This window comes from Sander lucioperca, chromosome 22, assembly GCF_008315115.2.
Source record: "Sander lucioperca isolate FBNREF2018 chromosome 22, SLUC_FBN_1.2, whole genome shotgun sequence".
Classification (NCBI taxonomy): domain Eukaryota; kingdom Metazoa; phylum Chordata; class Actinopteri; order Perciformes; family Percidae; genus Sander; species Sander lucioperca.
This window is the reverse complement of record NC_050194.1, coordinates 10306823-10327361: the sequence shown is the minus strand read 5'-3', so window position 1 is coordinate 10327361 and position 20539 is coordinate 10306823. Positions and strand designations below refer to the sequence as shown.

Below are 20539 nucleotides of genomic sequence, written 5' to 3'. Positions count from 1 at the left end.
GCAGCCCTATAGCATAGTGGAAGACACTGGAGTCAACAAGCTACTCCATCTGCTTGAGTCACGTTACAAAATCCCCTCCAGGTGCTTTTTTACTGACAAAATCACCCCTGAAATGTACGAGTCCACCACTTCCCGCATACAAGCACACATTGCCGAAGCACATGCTTTGGCATTTAATGCACTGCTGTGGACGTTGTTTACTTCATTAATGTGTTTACTGTGTTAATGGAGTGAGGATGGGAGTAGGATTCGGTTCGGTTTTGGGTTCGGCAGAATCTTAACCAGTGGATTCGGTATTCGGCCGAAACATCAAAATCTGGATTCGGTGCATCCCTAGTTTTTGGCTTTTGGCATTCATTGGAAAATGAACATTGTGAACAGTATGTTTGTATGAGGACAGTGTAGGATGGCAAATCATAAGCAACAAATGAATTAGGCCTACACTAACGATGCCTTTGAATATACAGCAATGTTATGTTTAATTGATTTTCTGAGACAGAGCGATCTATGAACGTTCTGCACATGTATTAATTCAAGTAGGTGAAGGAACTGAAACAAGGTCTCTTTCAAAGATTTCATTTTTTCTGTTTTTTTTTATAAAAGAGTTCATAGGGAAATAAAAGATTTATAGAGAACACTGTGTCTCATGAAAGTTCACATTTACTCTGTGCGCAAGGAGAATAAAACTGGCAAGTGTTTTTCTATTTAATGTCTATCATCTTATATCCAAAGTGACATTGAGCTGTAAACATCAAAGCAGCGAATGAATATATATACATATATATATTATATATATATGCTCTCATAGGGATCATTCACATGTAAACATTTGCAAAAAGGTATTCATTGTAGTTGGTTGTACAGTAAAGAAACCTCCATCTCTCTGCATCAGTCACCTGAACACCTGCAGCCAGTGATGGAGTACTAGAGTCCTGGACTGCGACTCAAGTCACTATTCTCAGAATTAGTTTCTTAACTTAGACTCACGCACCATGACTTGGACTCGGACTCGAGGATTTATGAAATCAGACTTGAGCATTCATGAAATAGGACTAGGAAGTTGGATGAAGTTTCTGACTACTTTTACGTGTAATAGGCAGTGATGGAGTACTCGAGTCCTGGACTTGGACTCCAGTCGCTGTTCTCTGGTTTCGAGACTCGACTCAGAATCGACTCAGACTCGACTCAGACTCTTCTTTGGTGAGTTGGACTCAGACACTCAGAACGCTGGGGACTCGCAACTTGACTCGGACTCGACAGTTGGGGACTCGACTACAACACGGCCTGCAGCGCTGAACATCAGAGCTTCAGGAACTCCTGGTTAAGAGATAAACACAAGGGTTAGTGAGTCTGCTACTGAAGTCTATAGGGGCTAATGTAACTATGCTCTCTTTCTTCTGCCCCTTTTCTCACTGTGAATATATGACGTACTGAATCCATTTTGCAGGGTCAGCGCTCCGTTGATCATCAACAGTGCGGCTCTGCCCCAGGGACCTCAGGTGGGATCCTCTCTATGGACTCCGTGGAGGAGTTTTGGGACCGTTGGGACTGAGAGGACAGGGGCTGGGAGGCTTGAGGGTTGTCCACCCCAGAATGCATCAGGGGTATGTAGATGTCGTCCATGTTCGGCAGTACAAACACTTTCTGGAGAAGAAGTAACATGATTGTAAGGAAAGCTAAGAGAATGACAGCATTGTAGATAGTAGATGTTGTTATCCCTTTTTTTTTTTTTTTTACCTGAAACTCATCCTGTAGTTTCTTTTCAATCCATTCGGTTACATGACAAAAAGTCACCTCCCGCTCCCCTAGTTTGGGACAGACGTGCAGATCCAGCTTGGGGGGCACGCAGAAGCTGTACCTACAGAGGACATCATAACAGAATCAAATCTATCACATCTTTATTGAATTGCTGTTTTCAGTCACGTTTTTGTCTTGTTTGTTGCCTCAGTGCTTGAAATGGGCTTCAACTCAAAATGGATTGGTAGAATAATTAAATTGGCAGGAGATGAGGTGTGAAAAATGAGTCACACGCAAATGGTGACAAACACAACATGTTGCTGAACACTGTGATTTGATTTGATTTTGAAAATCTCTGTTTCTGAAGTTGCGGTGCGTTTATGACATGCATTAATTGGTACCGAGTGAAATGAATGTCCACAATTTAGTCTGAAATGTGGAAGGTGATATCAGTGTCTATATCCAGAGAGCTAGACCAAGCTTTGCTTTGAGCTTATGGCAGCAAGAAATTGCATAACAGAAATGCCACACTGGGTTTGAGGTAGTTTACAGTGTCACCGTTACATTGTCTGGACAGAAACTGCTCTAATGCCTCAGTATTTACCATATCCTGTCGGTAGGGGGCGGTGGGATGTTGACCACCAGAGCCCCTGACAGCTCTTGAACCTCCACAGTAAGCAGCAGAGGCGTGTTGGACATCTCCTCAAACTTCTTCTTAATGAACTCATTCTCTGTCGCCCTCTGGAAATACTTGGATTTAGCGATTTTGTCCACAAATCTCAAAATCTTCCGTCCAGTCTTTCCGCCCCCTGTGCTGTAGGAGAGGAGAGGAGAGGAGAGGAGAGGAGAGGAGAGGAGAGGAGAGATTTAGTATTTAGATGCTAAGTCTAAATTTGAGGGGAGCTGAGAGTCTGAAATGGAAATTAAAAGGAAAGCGGCAGCCATCTGGAGTGTGATGTCAGCGCAGGTTCTTTTCTGCTTTGGAAAAATGAGCATTCACAACACAGAAGGGTAGAAGTAACACTTGAAGGTGTTGCTTACTAAAGGTTACACGTTCTGCCTTTTTCAGTAGCTGTTTATGTAAAAGTATTTTTAATTGCATATCATACAAAAGCAGTTGGTGGTACATTTGTAATCTTTAATTAACAAAACCTACTCTGAACATCTTTTGAAAAGAGTCAAATAAGTACTTAGCATTGTAATAAACAGCCTTTTTTGTACTAAGGAAACACATGGCCAGAATTTAGTTTTTTATTACACTACTTTACCCATCAGTAGCTGGCGTGGATCCCTTCTCCCCCACTGGACCCTGAGGCTCAGAAAGAAGCAGCTCTTCCTCATCAGATGAACCAGCGCTGGAGGACTCCTCATCACTGTCCGCCAACACGCTGAAGATGGGCTTGCAGCTGGTAGGATGCACGGGCAGACAAGTTAGGAACGGGCGAATGGGTGACAAAATGTATGACATGCATGGAAGCATCAAAATATTTTTTTTTGCATTAAAACAAAGTGACATTTAACCATCAGATTGACTTCTGTTTAAGAACAAATCTTGCAATTTCTGTAAAAGTGAACAGATGAACAAACACAAGTTTTCTCTCCCTGTGTAAAGCTTCAGATGCATGACAGAGAGCTAATGTAAAGATTTGCCTGGACTGTAATCCCCACCGCTGCAGGTCTATGACAGGCAGGGCTACGCTTATCAGTGTAATGTGGAGCTCTGCTCTAAATATCAGCCGAGAGACCAGAGGGATAAAGGGATAGAAAGAGGGCTGTGTAGGTGGTTATATTCATGCTATGATGAGAATGAAAATACAGGTTTTTGTGTTATGTGGGCTATCACTCCTGCTACTTGGCCTGGGCAATATGATGAAATACACCTTCAAATGATTTCTTTTTAAAGGGGCACTCCACAGATTTTACACATAAAGGGCAGCTCACTCATCACCAAGAGTACTACTCAGCCTGTAAAAACAGCTGTATGATGTGTTCCTTGGTTGTTTGGAGGGAGCTCTCAAAAGAGAGAAAATACCCCTGATGATGACATCAGGCGGAGAATGTCCAACAATAGGTGTTATTGAGTTGCATGATGGGGATTGGAGGCTTCGGTGGGGTTTTTTTAAAGATTATTTTTGCAATACTAAATCACTGGAAAAAACCCTGTAATATCTCTCAGGGAATCTTTATTTGCAGGTATTTCAATCACTGGATTAGCTGAAAACAGACATTCCCAAACGGTTATTTTGTTCATGTTTGCATTGTGTGTGTGTGTGTGTGTGTGTGTGTGTGGTACTGACCGTGGGCTACCGGTTTCAGCCGTACAGTCTGCATCCTGACCGCCCTCCTTACCTAGCTTGGACAGGTTGAACTTTGTCTGCAGGGTCATCTGTAGGGCGCCAGTGTAGACCAGCTGCATCTGCACCCACAGGCCTGCAGGGGGGTGGTGGGAAAAGGTCAACATCAGACCAGCGAAATCAAGACAAAACTCACTAACACACAGCTCAATCTGGACACCCATTGCTTAGTGGGCAGATTAAACAGCTTTTACAGTGATTATCAAGCCTTGAAATTAAATTTCTAACAAATTACGAGGGATTATAAATCCCCTGTAGGAGCTGAAAACAGGATAATTTGTTGACGGGCAGTTGTGTAACAGCGAATTGGGCGGAGAAACGGAAAAACCATGAGGTCGCACACGCAGACGCATGCTGACACACTTTCATTTCGCTCGTCATTAGGAGTGTTGTCTGCCAGATTCTCTGATTTTAAAACACACACAAACACACTCACACACACACACACACACACACACACACAAGCCAATATGCTCCAAATTCTGAAGGCCGTGGCGTAATGGCTCTCCTGCTTTGTGAGATTACAACAGGATAACAACTTCTGATCTGATGCTCTGCAGTACTCAGCTGTAATCACATGAGCAGGCCATCTCCTTACTCATGTCTTGCATATGTGTGCGTTTGCATATTGGGTATGTGTATGGTTTTCTTTATCTCTCCGTGTTTCATCTCCATTTTGTACAAACCTCTGTGGTTGACCTCTGGTTTGGAGGTAGTGGTGATTTGCGGCATAGAGCAGCCCATGTCCAACTCAGTCAGAGTCAGCTCATTCATAAAGTAAGGCAGCTGTAAAGAATATAGCATAGTTTTTAAATGATATAAAATGCATCACACTTATGGTCAAATTGACTGTAACTTTAAATAAAGCTCCTCGCACTCTGATTTTGCTCAGCTTCTTCTGGATCTTGTGGGAAACCACATCTGCCCAGTGCTTCTCTCGCAGGAAGTCCCAGAAGATTCGACCAATTAGAGCGTTAGCCCACGCAGTCTGGCTCGTCCCAGGGTGCTCTGCTAGATCACAGGTACACTGGAGAAAAAGGAGAAAAAAGGACACCTGAGTAAAAGCTGAGCAAGGACAAGAAAAGTGCTGGTTTAGTCCAATTTAGAGCTAAAAACAGAGGAAGAACAGTGGAATAATTATGCCATTTTATACCACTGTGCTGTGTCACTTTACTCTGTTAAAGCAGCCATATTATGCTCATTTTCAGGTTCATAATTGTATTTTAAGGTTGTACCAGAATAGGTTTACATGGTTTAATTTTCAAAAAACACCATATTTTTGTTGTACTGCACCGCTCTCTCTCACTGCTGCAGATCCTCTTTTCAGCTGGTCTCTGTTTTAGCTAGAGTGAGATCTCTTTTCTTCTTCTTCTTCTGTACTATCTTTGATTGCACTTGCACATGCCAGTAGCTCAGATGTAGATCATGTCAGCTAGCTAGCTCCGTAGACAGTAAAAGAGGCTGTTTCTACAACTTCGGTCAGTTACAAGGCAGGATTAGCTGGGAGACTTCTAAATGAGGGCGCACATGTAAGTAGTTCTTTTGTAGATTATGGTGAACTTGTGTGTGTTGTAGCAGTGCTTTGCTATTGAGAACGAGGTAGCATGCTAGCGTTAGCATTAGCATTAGCATGCTAACGCTACGAGCTAATGTTGCGGTTAGCCTGCTGTTTCGGCTTGTGACATCACAAGCCGTGCCGATTTTGAGCAGCTCACCCAGAGACTGAAGGCAGGACACATTCAGAAACTGTATCTCACTCTAAACAGCATGGATGGATTTTTTTCAAAGTTTGTATGTGTGTGGAAGCACCAGAGACACAACATAACACCCCAAATCCCAGAAAAAGTGTTTTTTTCATAATATGGGCACTTTAAGATAACATGTAAACTGTACAGCTCTGGAATGTCCCTACAGTTTCGCTTCATTTGATTCACTTAATTGTATCTGCAAGCATGACTTACATTTCCCTTAAAGGTGGGGCTTGTTGCTGTGCTGCTGGCTCCAGATCTGGAGAGGGGGGTGAACTCCTCTGTGGCCAGGAGGCAAGCCATGTATCCGGGGTAGTCTAGCAGGGAAAGGCCCCCAGTGCTACTGGAGGTCTGACTGACAGGAGCTGCAGGGATGCAGGGGACTGGAGGTGTGAAGGGTGCGTCATGCTCACAGCTGTCCACTCCGCTGGATCCTCTGCTGCTTAGGACATTACCTTGGGCATTAGCGCTCTGTGCCAATGCTGGGTCACCTGGGAGAACACAGGCAGCATTGTTGGTTATGGTAATAACGACCATTCACAGAAAATAAGTTCATTCCATCAGCACAGCAAGAGTCATGGCGTTCCATTTTGGTTTCACCAAACAATGTTAGGCTACTATGAATGAAGCTTTCATTTTCACATTAAAAGTCTTGCAGCATTCTTTTCATAGGTACACTTTTAATGTGAGGAACGCGTTAAGTTTTGTATGAAAATATTTCTGTTAAAAAAGAGAAGCTAAGCGCAGCAGAGTGGTAAGTATGAAATGTCTCTGATGTTGGTATGGTGAATTAGTGCTGTGGAAATTATACAAAATGTACTATGTGAGCTTATTAGTTTTGGCCATCTGATTCCCCCTATTTACAGTCTTTATGCTAAGCTAAGCTAACCCGCTGTTCCTGCTTAATACTTAATCCACATTAATCTTAATCTTAATTATCAATCTTCTCCTCTAACTCTCTACAAAAAAGAAAACAAATATAGGTAATATGTCAAACTAAAATCCTTAAAATCACTAAACCACTTTTATCAATCGCCAGCAATTCCCAAGAATGTGACGCAGCAACTTTATTTTTTTTTATATATAGTGCTACTTCTAACCAATGCCATAAACAAGAGTGTGGCGACGTCACAAGGAGGTGTGACAGATGCCAGATCAAATGTCAGATTTGCACAACGGGGTTATATATATATATGTTAGTAATTTTCTATAAAATACAGTAAAAACAAAGCTGTTTTGTCTGATGCCTTAGCCCTTTCCTGTCATGAAACAACTATGAGATCCGCATGTTCTTTTGAAAGGGATTGGCTTTGAAATGCAAAGAATTGGAGCATGTAATCCATAATCCACACATATATAGCATTTGTATAGATGCCTTATCAGGAAGCCCTCTCTTCTCTAATGCATTATTAACATTTCTCGTACCCAATCTGGACACACATCTGCCAGGCTTCTGTCTGTCCCTCTCCTTTTCCCTCTCTGTCTCCACAGATGCAAACAGGAAGTGACGAAACCACTCTTCTTTTTCTCTTCCTGTGCGGCCGAAGAGGTAAAGAGTGGTGGGAAGGTCATGGATGTGTTTGGAGGAACTTTGTTGTGGACTTGCCGGTTCAGCGCCCGGCTCCTCACCCTGACTCTCCTCCGACCTTCCTCCCTCATCCTCCTGGGAGTTCTCTGTCCCGGCCAGTTGGATGCAGATGGGATACTTTGGGTTCCACATCCGCTTCCGAGCCAACACAGATGGCAGCAGGAATACCTTTGGGGAACAGTGGCGGAGTTTTTGTTTTGTGTCAAAGCAAAAGGCAACCGTTAAATGAGCAATGCAGTCAGATTCATGAAATGAATTCTAAAGAGCTGAACCAACATTAGAAGTTGATTTAACTGTTTCTTGCCATTAAACTTGATTTCAAATTTGCTTTTCACTATATTTGTTTATTTTCTCTCAGGTATTACTAGCAATGTACTAAATCCTATGCATTAATTAGTAAGACAGTGAATGATACATAAAGTTAGACTAAGTTTACTGCAGCTCTGCCCTAGATACACCATCAGAACATCCCCAGAACATCAAAATATATCAGACCTTCAATTTCCTTTGTAGATCCCAATTTTCTTTTTTAAAACAGCCTCAAATACAAAACAAATGTTCCCATAACACAGTTACTTAGTCATCATACTTTGCTCTTTGCGAGCTGAAAGGAGCGTGACTTGACGAAGGTGGTCTCCTGAACTCTCTCATCGTACGTGGCCCTGCGGCTGATGTTGTTACGCGGGGAGTCCAGACGGAGACAAGAGCCCTCCAGGGCAGCAAACACGGAGTGAGTCAGAGCTGGATGGTAGGTTTCTGGGTCGTAATCATGTATCTCATTCATCCAGCCCTGGAAAGGCAGAAAGTGAGTGTTAATTTCAATCAACACCATGCACAAGTGTTTCAAGTGAGTTATAAACACGAGATCTTGAAAATAATGCTATGATGATTGTAATCAGCCTAACAATGCAGTAAACAGCGAAAAGTAAATGTGATTGTAAGTGTGTCTTTTTGTCCAAACTATCATACTTAAATAAAATAAATTAAGTAAATTCTCCTCTCATGGATTTCAACATAAATTATGTTTTAATATGGCTGAATTAGTTATGAAACCAAAGCAGTACAGCAGGCGAGTCTGCAAGCTGAGGGGTAAGAGGATTAGTCATCCATAATAATGTTAGTAATCGAGAATATTCTGGAATATAACAAAAAAATAGCTTTTAGTTTAAAGGGACATTGTTTCCTGGATTTGGCCTTCAAGGTAACGTGCCTTTTCTGGCTTCATGCTGCTGTCAACAACCTCCACCAATCACAGACTTCAGGTTACAGATGGTAAAGGTTGAATTAGATGCAGGTCTTCGGTTAGTGTGTAAACTGATCCTAATAAAATGAAATCAGAGCAAATCCACCCCTCAGCATCATATACATGATACATTCAATGTCACTGCAATGGCTAAGAGATTCTAGTTCTTGCTTGACAAAGCTAGCTTAATCGACTAAGTTGTATGCAAAGTATTGAGCTAACTACAGCTTATATGTATTGAGAAATGGCACAGTGACCTGGAAAACCACAAATCAGTGTTTTTAACATTTTTGTGTATGTATGAATTAAACAAACAATATTTAATGTGTTGATTAGTGAGCATTTAGATGTGCTGGTAGTTGTATTTTTGAGCTTCGAACAGAGCCAAGCTAATCGTTTCGCTATGCTATGCTAAGCCTTTCCTGGCTCTACCATTAATAATTAGTGTGCAAAACTGTGAGAGATATCAGTCTTCTTATCTAAATCTTAGCAAGAACGTACATTTTCCAAAACTATTACTTAATATCTGGAGTTACATTGGGTCAACATATGCTTGAACACAACTCTATAATCAGATAGACATAAAAGCATAATTAGTATAAATTTGCTGGCTTTAAAATCCTGTGAAATTAAAAAATGAGGAAGCATTAAAACATAAAACTTTATGCCTTTTCAGTATATGCTGAAGTGTTCATTAGGACTCAGGCCTGGATTGGCTAATCGGGAGCACCGGGAGAATTCCCCGGTCTGTTTTTTTGGTCGTGAGGGCCGGTGTTCAGTCATGGCAGGCACTGGTTTGAAATCAAAGTTGAAAATCATGGATGATGTCTCTAGGCTGCCTGAACTCGCAGCCCACTCTTTTTAGTTATGTATTGTTCCTTGCAGCCCACAGCTCTCTACATTCATGCAGCCCACTCGCAGAGTGTAGCCTGGTTAATGATGACGTATTTACAGCACCTTGCTAGCTAAATAACAAAAACACCGCGAGCTAAAAGAAACTATAAAAACAGATAATAGAAAGCGCAAAAACAGCACTGAAAAGGCGACAATTTAAAAAAGGAAAGCTCTAGAAAATAACGTGGCCAGATGTGCTAAACTGAGCAACTTTTTCATTAAAACCAGCGAGAGTGAAATGCCAAATGAAGACGATGAGACTGATAAGCTAAGCTAGTTAGGAGCAGTGCAAGATGCTAGCATTTGTACAAAACATAATACAACATGTTCGTGTTTATGAATCAAACTTTTTGTTGTAGCTCCGCAGCTGCAGCCACAGACAGTTTGCTGTGGTGACAATGAAGAGTCATTACTAAGCACCAGCCATGAGCCCAGAACTCCAGAGTAGGCAGGTAGGAGTGCTTATTGAGTGAATATTATAATAACTACAATTAATATTAATGAAGAGTATGGTGTAGACCTGTTCTATACCATAACATGCCCTGAGATAATCAATGATGCCAGATTATTCGGCATTACAACATGTTCGATCAATCTTTTATATTCTCAATCAGTGAAAGAGCGTGTGTGTGTGTGTGTGTGTGTGTGTGTGTGTGTGTGTGTGTGTGTGTGTGTGTGTGTGTGTGTGTGTGAATATTGATCCATTATGCCTTTTATCATTGAAATAAGGATAGCAAATATACAAAGCCCACGATTACAAGGGAATACAGTAGAACGTTAAATGAAATATTAAATATATTAATTAATATTAATATAATTTAAATTCTTAATTTCTTTTTATTTTATATTTTACTTCATTATTTTATTTTATTTTAAGGTTTGGATATTTGTGAACTCGTATTTAAAATGATTATTAGAAAATAGATTCTGATATTGTTAAACATTACATTGTGTTGTAAAGAATAATACCGTTAACTTTTCTAATAAATCTACATTGTGAAGCAACACTTACTGTATTTGCACTGAATTGGAAATTATATTTTACAAAAAATACACTGAATTACAAGGCTGAAGAGAACAGTGCGCCATTGCAAACTTATATACTAAGGTTTTAATTACATTATTTTAATATAGTCAGTCGTGAAGTAAAGTGGGCCAGTCTAAGGCAAGAAACTCCAGGGCTGAAAGTGAGTCCCACTCCGGCCCTGTTAGGACTGCTGCATGTGTGCTGAATGGTGTCATACTGTATGGTCCCTTTTGAGAGCTTGATGCTGCCTCCTAATGCTCCAATTAACTAATAAACAATCTATTATTTAAACTGAAATTGGATTTGTACTTTATTCATACAGCAGTGTTAGCCTCTGCTGTTCTCTCACAAACCTTGCGGCTCTGACTTTCACATGTCAACAGCCATGAGACTGAAACCAAACCTGCTAATGACCAAACATTGAGACAGTACAACCCCCATTTCCAACCATCACCACCACTCTTCACTCCCCCTACCCTGCCTCGCGCCCTGACAAATTACAGCTTCCTCCTGCCTGTCTCCCCACTAATTGCCTCTGGAACTGACAGTGTCTGGGTGGTAGCCGTCCTCTCCGGTTGCCCCTTGTCGAGCTCAGTAGCCAGTAGGAGAACAGTAATTGCACTGCAGCTCAGGCAGCTTTTATTATTGAAGATTTTAATTGCATTCTGGGCATCTTTATGTAGTGGCGTGCCACTTTGAGAAGCTTTACTCTGCGAGGGAAACAGTCAGCAGAGGTGCTTAAGTCACTCGTTAACTTGACACTGTTCTTTTAGAACAAATTAGCACGGCCTTGTTACTGTATTTGGAGTAAACATGCTTAAGTTAATTTAGAAGTGAGTTACCTTTACCAAGTTTCTAGCTCTTTATCCCCTGTTCTCAGACGTTATGGTGCTAAGCTAGCTAACTGTCTGTAACGGACAGACATGAGAGTGGTATACATTTTTCTCGTCTAATTCTCGGCAACAACGCGAGTACATGTATTTCCCAAAATGCAAACTATTGCTTTAACAGATAAGGGTTGGGTGCAACAAAAACATTAAATTCAAAGTCTGATGATTCTGCATAAGCGCTCTTTCTCAGATTTACCTTGAGGGTGTCAGGCTCAGTGCTGACAGTGCCACCTGTCAGAATGCCTTCACCCAACAGAGTCTGTGCTGATCTGTATGGAGGAGCTGAGCGGCGAGTCCTGCGGGAACCCATCCTAATGAGCAACAGTCCTAACAAGAAGCCCAGTGCTAATCCCAGAGCCAGGCCAGAGAAGTATGGACTGAGAGGTAGGATGAAATAGCCATAGGACAGCACTGCCACGCAGAATAAACTCATGCGTGGCAGAGGATGAGGGGATTGAGAAAGAGGGGAAGTCCTAACCAGGGGCGCTGCAAGGGTAGGTGATCTCTCCATGGCTAACACTTGCATCACGTCACCGTCTGTACGTATTTCCAGTTCCTCATCCCTGTGATGTTGCCTGTTGTGATGCACAGGGCAGGGGCCACAATGGCTGCTCCCTGGATGTCTGACAGAAGGCCAGTCAAACACAGGCAAAACATCCGCATCTGCTTTTCTCGTGTTCCTCACCGGAGACTCAGAGAGAACCGTGTCGGTGCTACCTTCACGCCCCAAAGCTCTGGAGCTGACATGATGAGCCCCATGGCTCTTACACTGGTGTTTGGGGCTGCCTGCGTTCTCCTCTCTCATGATCTTACTGAACATGCTGCTCAGAGGCTCGTGCACGGCCTCCGAGAGCTTCCTCTTGGTGTCCTCTAACTCCATTTTGAAGAAGCTCCCTTTCAGACTCTCTCCACTAGGGGAGTGTGAGCTCGGAGAAGGGGGAGCGGTGCGAGAGTCCCCAGTGCTGCGGTTTTTTGTTTGCGTGAGCTGCTTCCACAGGTGGAGGTTGAGGCGGGAGTCTGATTTAGACTGCGACACCTCGGGTTCTGAGCGGGAGATCTCCGTGGAGATGGACTTTACGAGGTTGAGAAGGGGCCTAGGTCTGAGGGTGGAGCCTTCTTTAAGCTCCAGCTCTGTGGAGAGAGACTTGACCAGGCTAGCGAGGGGTCGGTGGGTGGGTGAAGAAGTGCCAGGGGAGAGGAAGCTGGAGCCGCTGGTGGAGCAGTTGCCCAACGAGCCAGGGGACGATGGGGAAAGCGGGACGTGGAAAGCTTGGGACTGCAACTTTCTGTCATCCTCAACAGAAAGCTGCCTCTCCTTGGAGAGAGATATGGAGGGGTAGTCGTCATCGTGGTCGATGGAGAAGATGAGCTCACTGTCATCCAGACTGTTCCACTCTCCCTCTGTCCTGGTCAGCTGGATCACAATCCCTCGATGCCTCTTGGTCCCACCCACTGGGGAGAGGCCAACTGCCAAGCCGTGGGGCTCCTGGAGAGGTCCGCCATCTCCTCTTCCTTTATCCTCACTTCTTCTTTCCCCATTTGTTCCAAGCTCTGCCATTTCTTGACTTTACATCGGCTGTGCACCAAGGCACCTAAGAGTCAGTGAAAGAGAATAAATAAAGAACACGGTCAGCTACATTATTAAGCCTCGGAGGCGGAACAAATAAAAGCTTTGAGGGAATGAGCCATAGAGAGAGAAAGAGAGGACGGGCATCTTTTCTACAGTTGTGCCTCATTTATTACAGAAACTGCTTACCAGTGCCAACTCCGTATTATTGTGTGAATGTCACGTAGTTTGGCTCTGAAGAGTTGGTGGAATCTACATTAATCCGAAGCCTAGTGAATGACTCCGATCCAAATAAGCACCTCTCCCATAGCTGCCGCTCCACATAGTAAATGGGCTTTAGAGGCATGCAAAAATAGACAAGATAGTCTCCCCCAAATGTTGCACAAACTAGTGCAGCTTGGATCTAATGTCTTTTGGGGCTGACTGGATGTCTATTGTATATAGAATTCAGTCAATTTCTGTGCCCTCTGTGAACATGAATACGAAATGAAAAAGGCATAGTTTGAGTAAAGACCTTTCAGTATTAAACAAAGAGAGTTTATTTTTGTCTTTGTCAAAATTGTTATCTCCGAACAAAGGAAAAAGGCATTACCACACTCACTCCCTGAACTGGTATTCAGCACGCCATCTCCCCAAGGAAACAACTACAGTGTCTTCCAGTCTCAGCCTCTACAGAGCTAACTGTCAGACGAGCCACAACACTCCCTCTGGTGTCTTCTCGAGCTGTTTAAAGAGTTACTTATTCAATCCTGCAAGAAATAGTGAGGGGAGTTCAAAGATGCCCTCCCCCCCTTGTGGCTTTTGAGTGTCAGTAGCATTAACACATTATACAGCCATCACCTACTGGCTTGTCAAAATGATGCTAACATAGAACAGAGAGGCGATGTGTGTTATCCACTCTCATTTTGTGGGAGAAAAGAGCAGCTCTGCTTCACCGGACACAAGCTGGGAAACAGCACAAAGGCCCAGTAGGGACTCTTTTATTCGCTGTCTCTCTGGGTCAAGTGCCCTGCTCTTTATGCAAGTTAAAGCCCACCTCTGACTGGTCGCATTTATGTAACTGTATTACAGTGCTGTGTGGCACAATTTCAAGCAATTCCACAGCAGCTGGTGGGTTCTGACTAATCTGCTCTCGCCCAAAATGGATGGTGGGGAGATAAACCTCACAGACACACATGCAGCCAGGCGACATTAGACCTTCCTTACAGCTTTTCACAGGGTGGGAAGAAAACAAGTGTCCGAAAACACACAAATGCACTCACACGCCATCAGGCTAAACCACTGTTAAGCTAACAATGTTTTGTCCAAGCTAATTTTAGAACACTAAGAGGACATGTTGTCATATTATCAAGCCAGTTTGGAAGCTCTGTTTGGACTCCAGATGCTGCTGTATTCTTTTCACTAATCCAAATGGTCATATATCAAATAACTGCTGCTTTTTTTGCATAACCTCTTTGCAACTGGATTTGCATCTTTTGGCATTGAGTGGTATAATATCCACTGTGGAGAATTTTAAACTTAACATGTTGGTTTAGCTACCAATTAAATAGGCCTTTTAGACCAAACGCGGTTTGCGCTGTGTATGCAGCTGGGTTCACCACACATCTACAGCACCCTAGGTACAGAGCTCAACAGACCTGTAGTGAACCTGTGCCCACGCTTTGCTCGAGGCATTGAAATGCCGTCGTGGCCCGACGCAAGCCACTGAAACAATGGGTTCCAGCCTGTGGTCTGCAAGGCCCTTAAGGGTCTACAGCCATGCTAGCAGCTCTGTGAGACTTATGTACAGCAGTGCTTTGAGCTAAATGCTAAAATCAGTTTGCTAACATACTTCTCAAAAGGACAATGTAAACATGCTAATGTTTAGCAACATTTACCATGACCACCATCTTAGTTTAGCGTGCTAGCATGCTAAAATAACTTTGCGAACTAACACATGATAAAACTGAGGGAATGGTATTAGTTTTTGATAATAAGCAATAGTAGAGAACAAAGTTTCGACAAGATGGTGCAGCTTGATCACTAATATTATAATTCATCCTGTGGGGACATGAATGTGTGTGCCAAATTTCATGGAAATCCATCCAATAGTTGTTGAGACATTTCACTCAGAACCACAAACCTCAAGTCAGTAGGAATAACCCTCTGGAGACCGCAAATGTGTGTACAAAATTCATTGATCCATAGAGCCATAGGCTACTGCTAGCATAGCTGCTAGCATAGCTAAAAATATAATCCAAATAAGGTTGTTACAGTAAGTGAATGAGTCATATAGCCATACTTGATTGGCTGCCAGTCGATGTATGTTATGCATAGAATACCGGTCCTTTTTTAAAATGTTTTATTAGCAGAATTCTTTCTTAAAGATATCCACCCAAAAACTCCTAATATGTTGCAAAGCGTGTGTGTGTTACCGGGGCTGACTCCCCCAACTGTCCTTTGGGTTTTTGGTTTAACTGTGTTGTTGAAAGCAAGCATTCAGCTAAATCTGCATTTTTTTTATCAGTTTATTTTAGTAATATCTGCTAGAATTTTGGAGCTCTGTCGCCTGGTTGAGCTTCTATTTGTGGGGAGTCATTTCGGGTCAAGCAGCATGTGATGCTTAATGATAAACTGTAATAGCCTATAAGAGAGCTGTTAACTGTGCCATAAGGCTGCATGTGAAGTACATAGTGATGTGTGAGGACTGTAGCACGAAACACAGCACACATCTGCTCTAAGTGCACTGCAACGTGTTCGATCTTTACATTCTCAATCAGTGAAAGAGTATGTGTGTGTGTGTGTGTGTGTGTGTGTGTGTTTGTTTGCCACCTTCTGATCAGACACGAAGACTAACAATCTCAGATTAATTTAATGCTGGGTTTTACTGTGAAATCTGACAAATCACACACAGCCGGATTATGGGCTAAGCCAACATTTGGTGGGGTGTGTTTCCAAGCTAGCTCATCTCTGTGACCCAGTGTTGATTGTAGTTATTAGTAACATCACAATCCAGAGTCCCTTGCTATCAGTGCTATTCCTTTATGCTTAAGGTCCGATGCAGATGCTTATGTACAGGATGCGGGGGTGGGGGGGTCAGTGAATGGTTTGATGAGTTTGAAAATATATTTCAATAGTGTTTTGGGAACATATTACTATCAAACATATACTACATTATTATTATTGAAGGACCATGAGAAGTATTCCCCTTCCCAGACTCTGTACCTTCGGAGACAGAGCCTGTAGTGTTGCAGCCCCGTCCCTCTGGAACACCCTCCCTGTAGATATCCACAATGCATACATACATCCCCCGGACATGTTTAAAAAACTCTTCATACACCACCTGTTCACCACAGCCTACAGCCTCCCTTAGCTTTTCTTAGCCCCAGTAATTCGGTCCTTAGGTTTCATGAAAGGCACGTTATAAATAAAAGTTATTATTATTTTGAGTGTGTGTACAGTGAAAGTCATTATATCGTATTGTATAGAAAGTCCCCCATCAGCACCCTAACTATTTAATTTGTACTGGGTCATTTTAAGAAAACCTCCAGTGTCATTTATACCTAGGTCCTCTCAAAGCACATTAACTGCTAAATCAGAATTGCTTATACTATTTTTCCTATACTATTTTTACGGTATATATATATTCTGTAATTTTATGTAAAAGCTGAGCTCGGATCAGGTGAACAGAGAGAGAAAGAGAAAAATTAATCTGCAACTACTCTGAAAAATGAGATATGCCTAATCAGTCATTTTTCAAGCAAATCTTTGCTCATCTCACTAAATGTGAGAATTTACTGCTTTTCTTTGTCATATATTAGAGAAATAAACAAGACAAATAAAGTCAAATAAAACATGCAACTAAATGTGACACATAGGCTCTGGTAAGGTGTAATGGGCATTTTTCTCTATATTCTGACATGTTATAGACAACATAATTAGAGAAAATAATCAACAGATGAATACATAATGAAAATAATTACTATTTGTTGCAGCCCTAGTTACACCAGAAGGGTTAAAGTATGGGCAGAGAGACAGATCTCTAAGCTACTCAAAACAAAATGTATGTTGTCACAACTGCCAAAATATGTGACCCGATCCAAAATCAAATATGGTCATTAGGCCATACAATATAAATGTACACAAAACAGCACGTGGCCCCTCAACTTGTGCAGTGACTATTTACAGCAAAATGCAGGTCACAGAATGTAGTGTAACACCTCCACCTTTACCTCCAGAGCTGCACTCTTTCTCTATTCTGGACATGCACAAGACAAGTGTGACATGCAGACATGACAGCAGAAGTTAAAGTGAGTAAGAAAGTGTTGCAAAGCGCTACGGGCCAATAGAAATGAATGGAACAGCAAATGTGTGCAGCACTGATGATGTTTTGCAACAACAACAAAAAAGAGAAGAAAAAAAAGAATGGCAACATGAATGGAGATGAGGAATATATTACTTACACGAAAAATAATGCTGTGCATGGAAATGTGACTAAACCCGCCGGTCAGGGATGTCTTCTGCTGGTTCCCTCTCCATTTGTGTGCGCAAGGACTGCGGAGTGAGGAGTCTCAACACGCTCTATTTCTCTCTTTCTCTCTCTCTCTCTCTCTCTCTCTCTCTCTCTCTCTCTCTCTCTCTCTCTCTCTCTCTCTCTCTCTCTCACACACACACACAGTCCCTCACGCACACAGCTCCCCTTCACCGACTGCCTGCTGCATCCAGATGTGTCATGCGCTGCCGAGAATCACAGCTCGCCAAACTGATTATGAAAAGCATGATAATCCAGATTAAGAGTCCTGCAGCCCCAACAGAAGCATGGAATTCACCCACACAACTGTGCATCCAGAGTGTTGTCTAATTGTACAAACACACAACATGGCGACAGCAAAAGTTCAGCCTGAGTAGGCTAAATAGTGTTATTTTCTCTTCTGGTGAGCACACAAAAACTATACTCAATTTATAATCAAGTTCAGCAGTATCCAAATTTTGACTAATAGGTGTTTACTTTTTTTCTCCTATTGTCTTCATTATTGTGTCCCATGGTAAATAAATTGAAATATTCTGGTGACAATAAAAAGATAAAGAAGAGGATATAATAATTGACCCCACATCTCTCGCTCTTCTTCCCTCCCTCCCTCCCTCCATCTTGGCCTACATAAAACATACCGGAAGCCCTAGAAATGACAAAATAAAGAACAGGGTTGTGGTGTGCAGGCTGCAGCTGGGGTGAGAGACAATAACCCCCATCCATCACTGACTGGAGGAGGAGTTCCTGAACACCCTGGCTGCATGACTGACAATATTGCCCAGGACCAGATATGGGAATGTAAAGTAGGCCTACTGTATATTTACAGAACACCCTCTATTATACCTATTTTATTATCTGCTGCCTAGGGGTGTAAATCGCAAATTATACAGCACAATATTATGTTGATTCTTTGGACACCATACAATATTTGCTGATATCACAAAGTCTGCCACTCTACGATTTCTATTTGATTCAATGCAGTAGCCTGCAATTTTATTACTGAGTTCTTCCAGACATTTAAATAAAAAAAACAAAGTATTTTGTAAAAGATAATAGAAGAAGCAGTAAAGTGTGACAAAGTGTGAATTTCAAAATAAAGGCGCATCTTAAATATGTATGTAGGTATCGATATTTTCAATTTGCATCGATCATATTGGATCGTCGGGCATTGAATCGATATATCGATCCAGAGTGATGTATCGTTACACCCCTACTGCTGCCTTTGTATGATTAGACTTTGCTGATTTGCCTTTATATCAATAGATTCATTTATTTGTGTCAAAGCAAGGGGATAGGGAAACCAAGTACCCAGGGCCCCAACATGGAGGAGACCCTCAAAAAGCCTGGAGTGGAAATTATTGGAATTACTGGAAATTTGACATGTGCTAGTGTTCATGTTTTAAAATCTTTGATATCCTCACAGTGGGAGCTTCACACAGTCTTACAGTCACTCCAGTATGTTAAGAAAAGAGGACTGAAATATGCAGAGATTTCACACTGACTGTCGGCACTTGCAACATCGTGAGGAGGAATGGCTTTTTCTTCAACAAAGATCATATCTGCCTCAACTTCAAGGTCCATGGATCAAAGCCTATATGGATCACAGAAACAACCAGGGTGTTCCCATGGCACAGCTGCGACCCTGTACATGCTGACCTCAGACCGGACAATGTGGGCCGCCAGCAGCAGCCACTGAAAGTCAAACGTATTGACCTGGTGCGTCCTGTGTCTGCTGTTCAGTCTGGTGTCTGTGCGCAGACCACCTAGCACAGAGCACCATAGCTCACGCTGCATATTCCATTTAATGAGGCCATCAACATGTGGTCTCTGGGCATAGTAGCTGCAGAGCTGGCTACTGGCTGCCCGCTCTATCCTGGGGAGATGGATTATGACGTGCTGAGCTTTACCGTAGAGACTCAGGGCCAGCCAGCAGACTATGTGCTGGACCATGGAAAAGGAACAGACAGTAGTTTAAAAAAAAATGAGAGCAGTTTCATTATGAGCTCAAGAGACAAAATACCTCCAGCTCAAGCATCTTGGTGAACTTGTGCAGGTGATGAAGATGGACTGTGGCCCAGCATCTATATTCCTAGATCTGGTCGGAATATAGATGATCAAACTCTTAGAGGTTTTGCAGCATCCATTTTTTTACTCGCAGCCTCCCTCAGAGCTCCAATCCTGACACCTGCATAGTGATAATGGACTCTGACGAGGCTGAGCCTATTTATTTTTTATTTCTTTTTTTATTACCGGTATGTAGTCTCATTTTAAAGCCCCAATCTTCATCAGTGATCGCTGTCGCACATCCTGCATAGAATTATTTCTAATTAGACGTGTTATGTAACTAATGAGGTCCATACCATAGCTCCTAATTAACATACTGGATAATTAATATGAGCCGATTAAAATGACTGATACCTTTGGACTGAAATGATATGAACTAATGTGAATCAGCACAAAGTGACACGGGGTGCAAGAACCTTTATTGTCACTCATATATAATGAATATAAAAAAGAATCTGCTGAGGGTTTAAATATAAGTCCTCTTCATATTCTTATGCTATAATGCCATTATCATAATAAATCTCCACAGCCCTCTCTATCCTGGTATATGACTTTAATTGCTGCTTTACATAAGAATGAAATCCAGACTGTATATTGCGTTGCATGACTATATTTAGAGTGCAGCTATGAAAAGCCTGCTGTTTAATATATCTCCCTGGCATATGGTATTATGATAATTAGGCAGCTATTACTTCAGCACATGGGTTTGTGAAATTGAATGGGCGCCAGGGCCCGGCGGGTTTTGTCGCTCCCTTTAACCCCACTTCAATCTCTGTGCATGTCTGGTGTGAGTGAGTGACTGTGGGCATGTGCATGTTGCCCCACACACACACACACACACACACACACACACACACACACACACACACACACACTCACAAACACATACCTTGCCATCTGTTGACATGTGCAACTTT

The 20539-nt window shown here is 42.3% G+C and overlaps 1 protein-coding gene across 3 annotated transcripts; it reads right to left on the bottom strand.

Moving 5' to 3' along the window:
- Positions 1-993: 993 nt before the first annotated feature.
- On the bottom strand, positions 994-17756 carry tex2l (testis expressed 2, like). Of its 3 annotated transcripts, none has more exons than XR_004896400.1 (13): positions 17491-17755; positions 11678-13073; positions 8017-8217; positions 7265-7595; positions 6053-6330; positions 4969-5118; positions 4778-4877; positions 4035-4167; positions 3006-3143; positions 2342-2551; positions 1738-1858; positions 1220-1644; positions 994-1008 (listed from the first exon to the last, which is right to left on the bottom strand). XR_004896400.1 is itself a non-coding variant. In XM_035997737.1 (13 exons), the coding sequence occupies exons 2-13, from the start codon at positions 13037-13039 to the stop codon at positions 1468-1470; spliced, it is 3165 nt and encodes a 1054-aa protein (XP_035853630.1). In that variant the 5' UTR covers positions 13040-13073; positions 17491-17756; the 3' UTR covers positions 1042-1467. The 3 variants fall into 3 exon arrangements, 2 of the variants coding, with proteins under 2 accessions (XP_035853630.1, XP_031147076.1); XM_035997737.1 differs by lacking the exon at positions 994-1008 and having other exon boundaries at positions 1042-1644; positions 11678-12958; positions 12995-13073; positions 17491-17756; XM_031291216.2 differs by lacking the exon at positions 994-1008 and having other exon boundaries at positions 1042-1644.
- Between the last annotated feature and the right edge of the window lie 2783 nt (positions 17757-20539).